Source organism: Malaclemys terrapin, chromosome 7, assembly GCF_027887155.1.
Source record: "Malaclemys terrapin pileata isolate rMalTer1 chromosome 7, rMalTer1.hap1, whole genome shotgun sequence".
NCBI classification, from domain to species: domain Eukaryota; kingdom Metazoa; phylum Chordata; order Testudines; family Emydidae; genus Malaclemys; species Malaclemys terrapin.
The window spans coordinates 76,147,319-76,161,187 of record NC_071511.1 but is presented as its reverse complement, the minus strand read 5'-3'; the positions used below and the strand labels follow the sequence as shown (position 1 = coordinate 76,161,187).

The 13,869-nt window shown below is 37.8% G+C and overlaps 1 protein-coding gene across 4 annotated transcripts in view; it reads right to left on the bottom strand.

The window, feature by feature from the left end:
• GRID1 (glutamate ionotropic receptor delta type subunit 1) overlaps positions 1–13,869 on the bottom strand; it is an 817,493-nt gene that overhangs the window by 176,329 nt on the left and 627,295 nt on the right. For all 4 annotated transcript variants that reach the window (XM_054034733.1, XM_054034734.1, XM_054034735.1 and 1 more), the window contains exon 5: positions 12,512–12,565. In XM_054034733.1, coding sequence (XP_053890708.1) covers positions 12,512–12,565 — 54 coding nt within the window. The remainder of the gene's footprint in view (positions 1–12,511; positions 12,566–13,869) is intronic.

Genomic DNA, 13,869 nt, shown 5'->3' with positions numbered 1-13,869 from the left:
TTTATAGTAGGTATGATAAATACATGCACAGAAAGTTCATCTGAATCCCAAGAATGAAAATTAAATAAAAAGTAACCCAAAAAAGGACAAAAAATATGTGAAGTGGACTCTTGTTTTATATCAATCAGGACAACTGTGTGTATTCAGAAAATAGTTTTCCACGAAGGCAGAAAAAAAAGCCATTTGAAAGGATTTATAATTAAGCCCTAATTTGTCTAATTATTTATTTAAAAGTGATTTCCTTTTTTCATATACATGATACAAATCTTTCTTCACTTTGTGAAACAGATAGAGGAAGTGCTCTGCTTAACTATTTGGCCGCTGAGTTTTTTGTTTGTTTTTTAACAGAAATTTAACCCTGATTTTTCAGTCAATTTGAGGGTCATTAGGGCTGTTATAGCACAAGGCAGCTGCAGTGCAGGGAATGGGGATGTGTAAATGCTGGATACTACATCTGTCTGTCTCCCATGCCTAACTGCTGAAAGCAAGGGGTTGATTCAGCAGCTGGGAATAGCATGGCATAAGGATAGCTGACCCTCCTTCCCCAGTCCATGTGCTATGTTAGGGAGCGTGTGACATAAGAGCTACAACAAAATTCCCATGCTGGTACATAGACACTACCGTGAGGGAGGCCTGATAGAGTGAGAGAGAGACATATCCTGTCTAATATGTTTTAATGGTGATCATAGAACACCTGCCAGACAACCGAGGTGTTGGAGGTTCCTACCCAGGCTCTCCCATATTTTCTAACCTTGGTCATTTATTCTCATCTTTCTCACCCCATTGTATACCCGGCTGAAGAATAAGAAAGAAAAAGGGTAGAGATGAAAGGAAAGAGCATCATCCAGCTTCACCCAGGGGAAAGGAGCTAAAAGCAGCTCCCTGGAGCACACTGATTCTTGCCTTGAGTACAGCAGGGAAAGATCTGGCACATACTCCCCATGCCATTGGGACTTCACACATGCCAAGGGAGGGGAGATGGAAGCCTCAATACCAGCCTCAAACACTTTAATAATGTGTTATTAAATAAATTATGTAAAGTTATGTAAATACATGTAAATTTGAACAACTTACTTTTTATTCAGGCTGTTGGTACATATGAATAATCTTTGAGGAAAGATAAAATTGCTAGGTAAAGCCCACAGCCCAGACTCAAAAATAAAATGTCTGCTCTTCCTGGTCACATAGACTGTTACACGTAAAGCCTGCACTGCAAGTGGGGGTCAGTCATAGCACCTATTTATCTATTTATACACAAAGAACATCAATTAGTTAGTTTGAAATACCTCACAATGTGCTCAGGGAAATATTTAAATCTACTTTAGTTGTGTTCAGCTATCATAGCACAAATTGCAAAATGAGACAATTAAGTTTCACATTAAAATCTCTATTTTCCTAGAGGTAATGACAGAAAATTATAACTGTTAATGATATTAATAATTTAAAGAGCCAAAAGATTTCCAGGAAGTAGATCCCTGAGAAAATCAGAGGATTAACTTGAATGGCAACAAGGGCCATGAGTTTCATGAACTCACAGGGGTTGACAACCTTCGGCCGCGGCCAATCAGGGTAATCCACTGGTGGGCCGCAAGACATTTGCATGCATCCATGCTGATGACGGGTTCTGCTCAATAACAATCCAAAGTAGTGTGGACAGACGCATGTTCATTTTCATTATTTGAGTCAGATGCCACCAGAAGAAGGCTGATTTTCTTTTTTTTGGTGGTTCAGGTTCTGTCATTTCTGCAGCAGAGTGTTGATCTTTTAAGACTTCTGAAAGCATACTCCACACCTCGTCCCCCTCAGATTTTGGAAGGCACTTCAGATTCTTAAACCTTGGGTCGAGAGCTGTAGCTATCTTTCAAAATCTCACATTAGTACCTTCTTTGCGTTTTGTGAAATCTGCAGTGAAAGTGTTCTTAAAATGAACAACATGTGCTGGGTCATCATCCTAGACTGCTATAACATAAAATATACAGCAGAATGCGGGTAAAACGGAGCAGGGGAAATATAATTCTCCCCCAAGGAGTTCAGTCACAAATTTAATTAACACTTTTTTTTTTAAACAAGCGTCATCAGCATAGAAGCATGTCCTCTGAAATGGTGGCTGAAGCATGAAGGGGCATACGAATGTTTAGCATATCTGGCACGTAAATACCTTGCAATGCCAGCTACAAAAGTGCCATGCAAATGCCTGTTCTCACTTTTCAGGTGACATTGTGAATAAGAAGAGGGCAGCATTATCTCCTGTAAATGTAAACAAACTTGTTTGTCTTAGCGATTGGATAAACAAGAAGAAGGACTGAGTGGACTTGTAGGCTCTGAAGTTTTACATTGTTTTGTTTTTGAGTGCAGTAATGTAACCAAAAAAAAAAAATCTACATTTAAAAGTTGCCCTTTCACAACAAAGATATTGCACTACAGTACTTTTATGAGGTGAATTGAAAAATACTATTTCTTTAGTTTATAATTTTTACAGTGCAAATATTTTTAATAAAAAGTAATATACACTTTGATTTCACAACACAGAATACAATATATACGAAAATGTAGAAAAAAATCCAAAATATTTAACAAATTTCAATTGGTATTCTATTGTTTAACAGTGTGATTAAAACTTTGATTAGTCACAATTAATTTTTTTAATCACAATTAATTTTTTTAGTTAAAAGTGTTATATTTCATGTGTCTTATATAAAAAGAGAAAAATAAACAGTCTATGGAAAAAGCTATATAGGGCCAAATATATTAGTCATTTAAGAAATGGAGTTAAGGAAGATTTCTGTAGGCAAATATAAAATACATGTTACCTGGAACTGGACTGGGGTAATTTTGGAGATATTCTGAATTACTAAATTTTGCTTGGGAAAATGTTCTTTGCCAAATCTGAAATAACTGCAAAGAATTATAAATTCTTAGACTGTACATAATTTTGTCCTGATTTTCAGTGTGCTTTGTGCAATTCTGTTATTTTTGAAGAAAAGTCTCTGCATTTTTGTTCAATTCACCTGATTTTGGAGTTCTTAATTTAAAAGTGTAAGTAGGGCATTCATTGCATTTGATTTTTTAAATAAATACCTGATTTCTTATAAGAAAATAAAGTACAAAAGCCTCATACAATTATTAAATATTTATTTTTCTTGGTATTAGATGTGAGAGAGCTTTCTTCTAAACAATTATTATATTTAAAAATTTGCTGTCTGATGAATGCAGACAGCTAGATACACAAATTCCAGATGTAAATCAGCTTTAATTTCATTGAAGTTAACAAAGCTACGCCGATTTACAGCAGGTGAGGATCTGGCTCCTACTTCATACTATGTGCATACACAATAAAGAAAGGCTAGGTCCAAATCTTCTGGCAGATTTGCTTTAAATTGAAAAGGGAAGAATGAACAATAATCACTTTGGGATCATTTGTGTGAATCATATGTTTCCCATCATTTCCCTACAAGTACTGTACTGAGCAAAACACTGCTGCCTATTATTCTGTAAATAAAATATTCTCTCGTAGGAAGAGAAGGAAAAAACCTCTTAGCTCCTCAAAATTCATTTCATTTGATTATTTCTATCTCTTCCCTCCCTCTTATTCATCAATTTTTTTTTCAACCTTTTGAAAATATTTTATAAAGGAAAATGATAGTGTAGATTTCAGGAAGCTGTAGCCTGATAACTGAATAACCTAAATCACTTGAGCCTCAAAGTAAGGAGGCAAGGAACAATGGCTTACTGGATGTGTCTGACATTGTAAAAGGAAGAGAGAATGCCGAATGGCACAAATGATGGAACTACAGGCTGGAAATGGAAAGTAAGAGAATCCAGACCAGAGCAGACATTACAAAACACTGTCTTGTCTATCAAATAATAAATGGCCTCCTACAACTGGAAGTACAGGAGCAAAGAGAAGAGGGGCCTACAGAATGGAGCAGAGAATGACAAAGACTAGAGTTAGATTAAGAGTACAACAAAAACTGGAGGGAAGACAAGTTAATTGAGCCTGGTGGGATGGAAGAGGGAACAGGATCATTAGAACAGATATTTGTCCTCTACATGGCTTTGGCTGTTCAGTTAAGACAGGTAAACACAGTTTTTGGGTGTTTATTCCAACCAAATCAATCAGTGAGATCTCTGGAGATTTAGATGATAGTAGCAGTAGATGCAGTACACACCATCAACCTAACTGGGAAGAGATAATGGTGAAGAATGAGGTCTACTGCAGCTTAATTCTTTTGATTCACAGTCTAGTGATGTTGTTATCCAGATATTCTAATCAGTTTGTACGGGATTCTTCACTCTCTCAAGGCATGTTTTTTGTTTGTTTGTTTTTGTTTTTGAGAGAGAGATGATTTTTGCCATTAGTGCTCGAAGTCCCTGCCTGACTTTTCCTGCTCCCATTCTTGAATCCGATTCTTTTTCTCCCTCCCAATCTGCTTTTTAATCTTTTTATTCTTGCAAATGATAGGGGGCACTTTCCCCCCAGAACTGTCAACAGTTTCTCTGTGTAAGCTCAAAAGCTTGTCTCTCTCACTAACTGAAGTATATTCAAAAAAAGATATTACCGCATCCACCTTGTCTCTCTAATATCCTGGGATCAACATGACTACAAGACCACTGCATACAGCATTTCTCTTCTCAAACATCAGCCTAGTTTTGAAGAAGTTATCCAGATTCATTGGAATTGCAGTCGCTATAGTAGTTGCTCTTTGTCGCTACCCTCAAACAGCATTTTCAACAGCACCTTTACTGGATGCAAGTTCTTTCTGCCAAGATATTTTCTGTGGATTAAAGAGACCAAATGCCTGTCCACTGCCTTCATTGGGTGCATTTATGGTTCTCTTCTAGTTTGCCTTTGATTGTATAAGACTACACTCTCTTTCATTTTCTAATTAGGTCTGTATTCGATGTGTTGCTTTCCAATGCATTTTATAACCTGTATAGTACCTTATTCCTGTAGCTATTAGCGTAAAGATATACATTTCAGATTTTATTACTGCAAACACAGATTTTCATCTGTGATAAATTGGTTCCTGAAGTATTTAAATGCCTATATTTATGTTTAGCATCATACACATTAAGAATCAGAATAAAGTATTCATATAAAACAACATATTTAATAATTTTAAGTTAGCACAACCAGATGTGGGAGGAGGGCCCTTAGGAAATACTATCAGCAACAATCAGCCTTGTTCTTGCCAAATAACTCTGAACGCAATTTATCTATGCATTACCAATCTTACAATTCGTACTTGTTTTTCCTTCTTTATACTACAAATAATATAACAAATTCTTTCTAATGACAAGAAGTGACTAAGTAAACCATAGAGAGATTTTTTTTCCCCATATAGTTTACACATTATGTGGCATTCAACACATTCAACCCTGGACTAAAGCATTTACTCCAGGATTGATTTTTGCCTCATGTATGTTTATACATCAAGCAATCAACTCAAGCATGACCCCGTTCTACATAAGAACATAAGAATATATGAGCGGCCATACTTGGTCAGCCCAAAGGTCCATCTAGCGTAGTATCCTCTCTTCAGACGGTGGCCAATGCCGGGTGTCCCAGACGGAATGAACAGAACAGGTAATCATCAAGTGATCCATTCCCTGTCTCCCATTCCCAGCTTCTGGCAAACAGAGGCTACCATACCTGCCCATCTTGGCTAATAGCCATTGGTGGACCTATCCTCCATGAATTTATCTAGTTCTTTTTTGAACCCTGTTATAGTCTTGGCCTTCACAAGATCCTCTGGCAAGGAGTTCATCCTTTGGCAAGGTCGTCTTTGGAAAGGGTGCCAGGTAGGATAACAAAGAAAACCTTTGCTCTCACAAGTCTAAGACTTGACAAAAAGTTACAGGACCACAGCTAACTGGAAACGTTGAGGTAGCATAACAGAAGCTTTCAAAAGTATGAAAAGGATTGAGAAACTTAAAACTTTCTTAAGGAAGATAAATGTTGATGCTCCAGGGCATACGCCAGCAACTAAGTGATGGAAGTTAGGAAGAAATGTTCCATGTGAATCATAGAATATCAGGGTTGGAAGGGACCTCAGGAGGTCATCTAGTCCAACCCCCTGCTCAGAGCAGGACCAATCCAAAGACATATTTTTGCCTAGACTCCTAAATGGCCCCCTCAAGGATTGAACTCACAACCCTGAGTTTAGCAGGCCAATGCTCAAACCACTGAGTTATCCCTCCCCCTAATAATTGCATAATTGTCCATTATTGCATTACTTTCACCTTCCTCTGAAGCATCTGGACCACTGGACTGGTAGGTATGGCTGTTTGATGTTCCTAATAGAACAACTGTTCATACTGCTATGGGGTTCAGAATAATGTATGTCGCCTGAACATATTAAATATATTACCAAGGAAAGCAAGTACAGCAAAAAAAGAAAAAAAAAAGAATGAGCTTAATATCTAGACTTTTGGAAGGTGGAAAGGGTAGATGTTCTAAGAGCTCCACACTTCGCCTTCTTTCCTTCAAAGGTCCATCATCAGGTGAACCTATCTGCTGTCTGAGGATGGACGACAAAGCCTGAAGGGAGAAGCTGAGGCACAACATGAAGTGTTTTCTCTGCCTCCTGCCATTCGCACAAGGTAGCAGAGAACCAGTTTTGTGCCAAAGCGTAGGTCTTTGCTCCAATTAAATTTTCTTTGTATGCTTAATGTGTGTGTCTGGAAAAAGAACCAGATTGAAGGGTACTTTGAGAACAGAGGAAGGGAACAGTAAGACAAACCAACAAGAGCAAACCTGTTGCTATTCTCCAGTTTTCACCTTTTCCTAACTTCTTATATGTATCTCATATTTCAGATTTATCTCATATGTATCTCAGATGTTTAGTGCTTTTCTGATATTTCACATAGGCACAGGCCCAAGTGATTTGCAGTAGACACTTAAAAAAAAAATTGTGGTTCCCCCACCCTGCAAGTAGATGCATTAGTAAGAATCTACATGAGTGCTAGGAACTGTGCTGATGGATCAACTTGCAGGATCAAGGCCTAAGTTTCTCCCTTCTTTAGATAGCTTTATTTTTCACACCAGCATATTTGGAATCTTTAAAATGCTTCAGTGAAAACCATAATGGATCCGCACACAAATAACTTATTAACAAAACCTTTAGAGAAAGAAAAAAAAATATATCTCCTCCCTAAACTACATTGGGTGACAAGTTACTAAACTAGTTACTAGATCTAAGATAAGAGAAAATGCTTGCCATAACTCACTATTTTCCTGTGGTACTTCTTGAAATAATTCAGATAGTAAAGATCCAATGCCTCGAATCCACATCCTCCCTCCACCCTAGCCCAAACATTCACATTTTCAGAATTTACAAATGACTGCAGCTTGACTTATAGTGCTTGTTATTCCTTCAGGTGCTATATGTGATAATTATAAGATTGAAAAAGAAGGGTAATAATCTGTTATTGTAAATTAATAATAAGGACCTTTTTGTATCTGAACAGATGCAGGTTAATCTGAATCAACCACAATCAGTTTAGTGGAAGGGCAACAAATGGAAACTGCAGTCTAGTAGAAGCTCTAACCTTTAGTTTTCAGACTTATTTTTCACACCTTATAATTAAATCTATTTTTAAAGTACTGAAAGTGTCAGCAATTCCTTGCTGTGCATCTTTCTATCAAAACAATGTAAAATTACAATATACTTTTCCATTCCCATTGACTGATGTCTAGAAACATAGAGCTGAATTCATCCCTGCTGTAACTAAAGTCACTGCAGTCACATCAAGGATAAATGTGGTTCAGATACAATAGTTAAGGCTCAAATTGATTTGAAATGAAATATGAGACACACAGTTCCCAGGAACTTCAAGTTTGTCAGAAAATATATTAAATACATGATTTGATTTGAAGTATGGACAGTGATTTCTTGTTTAAACTTTCACTGTCATACATATTTTGCATTAGTTGAGAAAAAGATATATGCAAAAATGGCAGCGCAGAATGTGCCAATGAATGATAGTGAGTGGCACTTACACTACACCTTTATTTTTATCCTGTCTTTAAACTGGAACCGCCAGAATTATTGATATTTGTATTATCCAGATTAATTGAATTAAATAACCCCATCCACTGCAAAATTCAAGGGGGGAGGAATGGAAAGGGATGGGTCAGGGGGAGAAAGAAGAGATAGAAAAGAAAACAAATATTAAGATAAAAAAAGAAAGGCATTAACAACACTGTCGTGGCATGGCACCAAGAAACACCAGAAGAGTGAGTACCCTTCTGCCAGACCACCACAGTGTGAATGGCTCCAACAAAAACTGCAGGGCACAAATTTTTCGAGGACTGTTGCTGAAAAGTGATGACCCTCAGTGACTCTGACTGCCATCACTGGGGGTCACAGGTTCTCAGCATTTCTTGGAACTAGGACCCTGGAAACACATTGAGCGGTTCTAAAGACACTAACGTTATCATCCTCATTTCCTTTTGCTAAGGCTTATACGACCACAATTTCGAGTCTGCCTTTTTCAAAAGGTGTTTGAACCATTTAATCAAGTATTTAGACTCATCCCTCTCCAAAGCACCACAAGGCCCATCCACAAGCCAAGAATGTAAAAGGAAAAGTGTTTAAGTGTTTGTGCGTCTAAAACAGAAAGTTTTAAACCATTTGGATGAAGTTCTTTATACATAATAACTTGGGCCACAACCTTGGTTTCCTGGTTCAATTCTCTATTTTTGACTAATCTACAATAATGAAGTGGAAATAAGGTAACTATGGGCTAAAATAAGGGATCGTTGAGAGGTAATTTTTTTTCCCTACAAAAAAAAAATACAAAAACACAATGTACAGCTTTTGAGATGTCAGCAATTTTTAATTATAAAATACCTGCAATTGAACCAGCTAGATACGAAATATCAAGTGTATTTTGTGAGGATGGAAGGATTATCATCAAATGGTGATTTAAAAGGTAAAATATTGGAAGTAATTATCTATTTTCCCTGTGTACCCAGTGTATTTCCCCATCCTGAAAGGTTTTGCACTGTAGCATTCCTTCCTCCACTGGCCTGATCCAAGTCCTATTGAAGCCAATTAAAATATTCCTCTTGACTTCAGTGGGAATTGGTTTGGGCCCTTGCTTGAAGCTGACTGGAACCCTTTTAAACCCACCAATGCCACTCCTAAATTGAACAGTGGGTTGACTAGAAAAAGACTCAGGTCATTAGAGAGCACCACATGTAGGACACTGATTTGAATTGGAGCAACGTAATTCAAGGCCGGTCCCCTGCTGCTCTCAGACTTGGTGGTATTTATTTATTTTAAAAGATTAAAATAAGTGGGAAAACAGAAATTCAGACACCAAAATTTAACCTCAACCCCATCGTGTCAGAAATGGGGACATGAAAAATAATCAAAACATCCATTCAGTGATCAAATAATGATAATTAAATAGTCTAATTATAGCAAAACTGCCATAGACACATCATATGAATAAATCAATGCTGTGTACTCATTCAGACTACAGGAGAGTACAGAGATGGGCCTGAGTCATGAAGTTCAGGTCTGGATATGAACTTAATTTGAATTTGGGAAATGGGGAATAGCGGGGAGGGGGATGGGTTCCAGGATTCCATTGTTTATACAGTAAATAAAGCATTAAGGGCCAAATTGTAAAACCTCTCCCTCCCATTGATGACCAGGTACGCTCATAAATCATCCCATTGCCTACAATGGGAATAATTAGGTCACTAGCTGCTCACTGTTGCAAGCTAGGGGTTTACAATCTGGCCCAAGAATATAAAAAATGAAAGAAATATTATTATGGTAGATTGTTTGCTTGAAGTCTAACTAATCTCCACAGTGCAAATCAGTTAGCTTAGATGGTTGTTCAGGTCTTCCACATCAAAATAAAGTGTAATCAAGACTTACAATGTGCCTCATGGGAGCGTGCAGGAGAGTGGCCATGTGACTGCAATGTGCACGTAAGGCCTGATCCTACACGATGCTGAGCACTCCAGCCCCAGTCCACCAAAGCATTTAAGCACATGATTAACTTTCAACAGGTGAACAGCCCCACTGGTGCACTTAAAGTTAAGTGCATGCTCATGTGTTTAGTTTCATCCAGACCAGAGTGCTCAGCACCTTGCAAAATTGAGTCCATACTATGGCCAGACTATGTCTAATCTTTATATGGATGAGCAAAGGAGCAAGAGGGAAGGACAGAGGTACTTCACCCTGCAATTTTGCATTCCCTGTGCAGGAGACAAGACACAGTGTAGGCTTTGTGCTCACCTGAGTTTAGGGGCTGCTTCTTGCTAGTGCCCCTCAGGACTGTCATGGCTCTGCTCCTTTCTGCACTGGAGCTGGCTGGCCATTAACAGAAAAGTATGCTGAACCCCTCAGTAGCGGAGCGTGGCATGCTTTCCTCTGGATCTCTCTCTGGGAGGAAATGGCTGTGCACTAGCCCCAATATGTGCCTTTTATGATATAGGCCTGATCTGGCATAATACCCACAGAAGAAAACATTGAAAATAACAGTTCCAATTGCTTCTAAAAAACTGGATGCCACAGGTGGATTAAATGCTGGATTCCAATCTGAGAATCATAGGCACATGTCAGTGCAAGTCCAGGGGATGGCATTGCCCCAACATCCCCACTGATGTCAACTGGACATTGGTATGTAGACAGCGGTATCTGGATGAGGGCAGGATGCTCTCTCACTGTGCATATATGTATAAGTACAAAGTTTAGATATGCACAAATCCATGCCTGTGTATCTCAAATTAGAATCAAGCCCTAAGGAATCTGCCCTTCTATATATGTAGACTCCTTAGGGCTGAAGAATGTACATTAATAACTCCTGCCAATCCATATTAGAGGTCAAAATGGTAACCAACCCACAGTACCCCTGAGTAAGCAGACACCTACCCATTCCCATTAAAATGGAAGAATTATGACATTTCTCGCACTTTTAGCTTGCATATTCCAGCTCCAGAGTTTCATGGATTTGAGATATTTTATAGTTTTCTTTTTTAACTCAATTGGATTTAATAGAGTCTATATGTTCTTGAACCAATATTTATCACTGAGTAATATTTATGTTGTTATTTCTACCTGCAATAACAAGTCCCCCAGATTTTATTACATTATATGGGAATTCTAATTTGTTCTTGTCTCATGAACCACTGATTGATACTTTAGATTTGCATTTAGCCAGCATGGCTTCCCCATCCACCCTCTAGCAGCAAAAGAGATGCATATTTTGTGCTCTCAAAATAAGAACAAACCTGACACCTTTTGAAGGTTTGTTGTGGTAGTGATTTTTTGTTTATTTGTTTAAGGGTATTTAGACTTAGGCTTTATGAAGTGAATTTTAACATCCGAACAACAACAAAAAATCCAAACAAAACCCAATAATAAATGCTGTGGGAAACATTCAGTGTGTTATCTTTATGTGAATATAAATTACTGACACACTGTGAGCTTTGCTGATATTTTTTACTGGGCCATTACAGTAGGTGACACAGCAGAAGACACATAAATGTAACAGGGATAGGGAAGAAATTCATAAACCTTTGTATATAGAGATTTTCTCCCACCCTATTTAGTTATAGTGACACAATGCAATTTATAGTTACTGTTAATAGATAAGGCTACTTTAACCAAAAACTATTTGTTAGATGCAAAGAAGAGACTGAAAAGCGAACAAAGGAATCAGTAGTTAAACTTTGCTGTTGTATATATATATAATATGAATCTAAGGCAATGGATTTAGTCACTTTTTCATTTAAATATTTTATTAGCCTTTACAATATCATTATTAAAGAACACAAATATCTAAACTAATATGGGTTCTCTTAAGCCATTAGAGATGTATAATGATTATATTGGCATATCTGGGATTCTAGTGTATAAAGCTTTCCAGGGTAGAGACTGTACTTTAACATTTGTCTGTATTGATCCTGATTGGGGCCTCTTGGTGTTAACACAAAATAAATAATAGTTGTGACAGGACAAGATACAGGTCCTCCCCAACCTCCCCCCTCCCAAGGGCATGATAGGTAAATTGACATCTTGAACTGATATTATTCTGGCCAAAAGGTCAACATAATTCTGCAGTAGAGTTACACCACATATCATGTAAGTTCATGTTGTAATAGGCCAGCAATTGACAGACTTTAAATCTAGCCTCACTGTTCTTTACTATTGTCAGTGGTTTCTGACTGCAAAGTGAGGTGAGGTGTCTTTTGAGCAGCTCTCTTTGCACTAAAAAGCTAATGGAATAGATCACTATGGGGGGAAAATGAACAGCCTTTCAGTTGTTATCATATACACTGGGGACTTTATTTTGGTATTCAGCCTGTGCCAATTCAAATGAGGGACTAACAATGAAGCCACACAAACTGAATTCTTGTATCACCCAAAAGCAAAATGGAAAGTGTATGCCTCTGTCTGATTTGTTTAAATGCATGGAATAAGAGGAACAAAAGTAGATGAAAGAGTTAACACTAGGACAAAACTAGCTCATCTCTTGGCTATCTTACCTCATTTACAAAGACCCAGTGACTATCCTTGGAAGCAAGGTTGGTTTCCACAGCCTACAGAAAAAAATAAATACACACATAAATAAAACTAAATAAAATGAAGATTTCCAGAGTTAATTTATAATTTCCGATAAAAGGACATCATTACAATGTTCATTTTAAGACCTGTTTTCTTTGTACAGTTCCCTTTATTCATACTGCTGCTACTTTGCTGAAAGTCATCTAATCTCTTCTGCTCGTGTTTTATTTTGATTTGAGTATCTGCAGCAGTATAACCTACATTTGCAGAGTTGCAGCAGAGCAGTGCATCACCACCATATGGAAATCTATGCACAGAAGCAAACTTAGCGTTGTTTGGTCCATGGATGCAGGCAAGTGTATGGTATATGTCCCATGGTCTGTCATTTTTAAACTTCCTAGGATGATATTTCTTAAGGCTGCTGGTAGGATGTTGTCAATATTCAACAGGCCTCTCATTAACATACACAGATAGATCTTGTCCAACTGCAACCCCTGGGTTAGTAAACATATTGGGTGAAACTCATACCTGTGCAGAAAGCGAGCATAAGGCATGTGTACCACTTAAGTCTCCCCTTATGTTTTTCACAGGCCTTGTGCTTGCCCGCTACAGAGGGCTGAATTTTATGTTAGGCATATGGGTCAATTTATTAGCATATTTATAACCTTCAATGGAGACAGACTGCTACAGTTAATAGGCTCACTAATGCAATAGGGCAGTGCCTAAATGTTCTGGGGAACTGAATGGAAAGAGCCTGACCAGTGCATGCACGCAGTTAAGTTTCTAGCTATCCCCTGCTTCACTCCTCTGGCAGGCAGAGTTGATGCCATTCCAGAGATAATGAGGTCCCTTACAGCTGCAGTTGATAGTGCCCTCAACCAGGTGTCAGGAGATCTACAATCTGTTGCCACAAATCTGGGGTTTGTATAGTCATGTTAGCTAACATATGCTGCTTAACACATTTGTAAACACATAGCATAGTCGGACATATCAGTGTTTATAAATGTACTCCCTGATTGTGATCAAATCTAGTTAAATCATTAACAACAATTGTAAACTACATAGCTAGTTAGTAGCTAATGCTGTCTGTAAGCTACTTTAGTTACAAACTAGTTTTGACCACAAGCAGACAGTAACTTTATAAACATCACTGTATTTGTGTACACAAGATGTTTTAAAATGCCATAAATAAATAGCACATGAGCTGATCTATTTAAAACCACCACTCATCTTCCCAGCCTAGACAAGTCTGATGTGTAATGGTTGGAAAATCACTTCCTCACTCTATGCCGTCGTGGTCTCATCTGTAAAACAGGGATAATTCCTACTCACCTTTGTA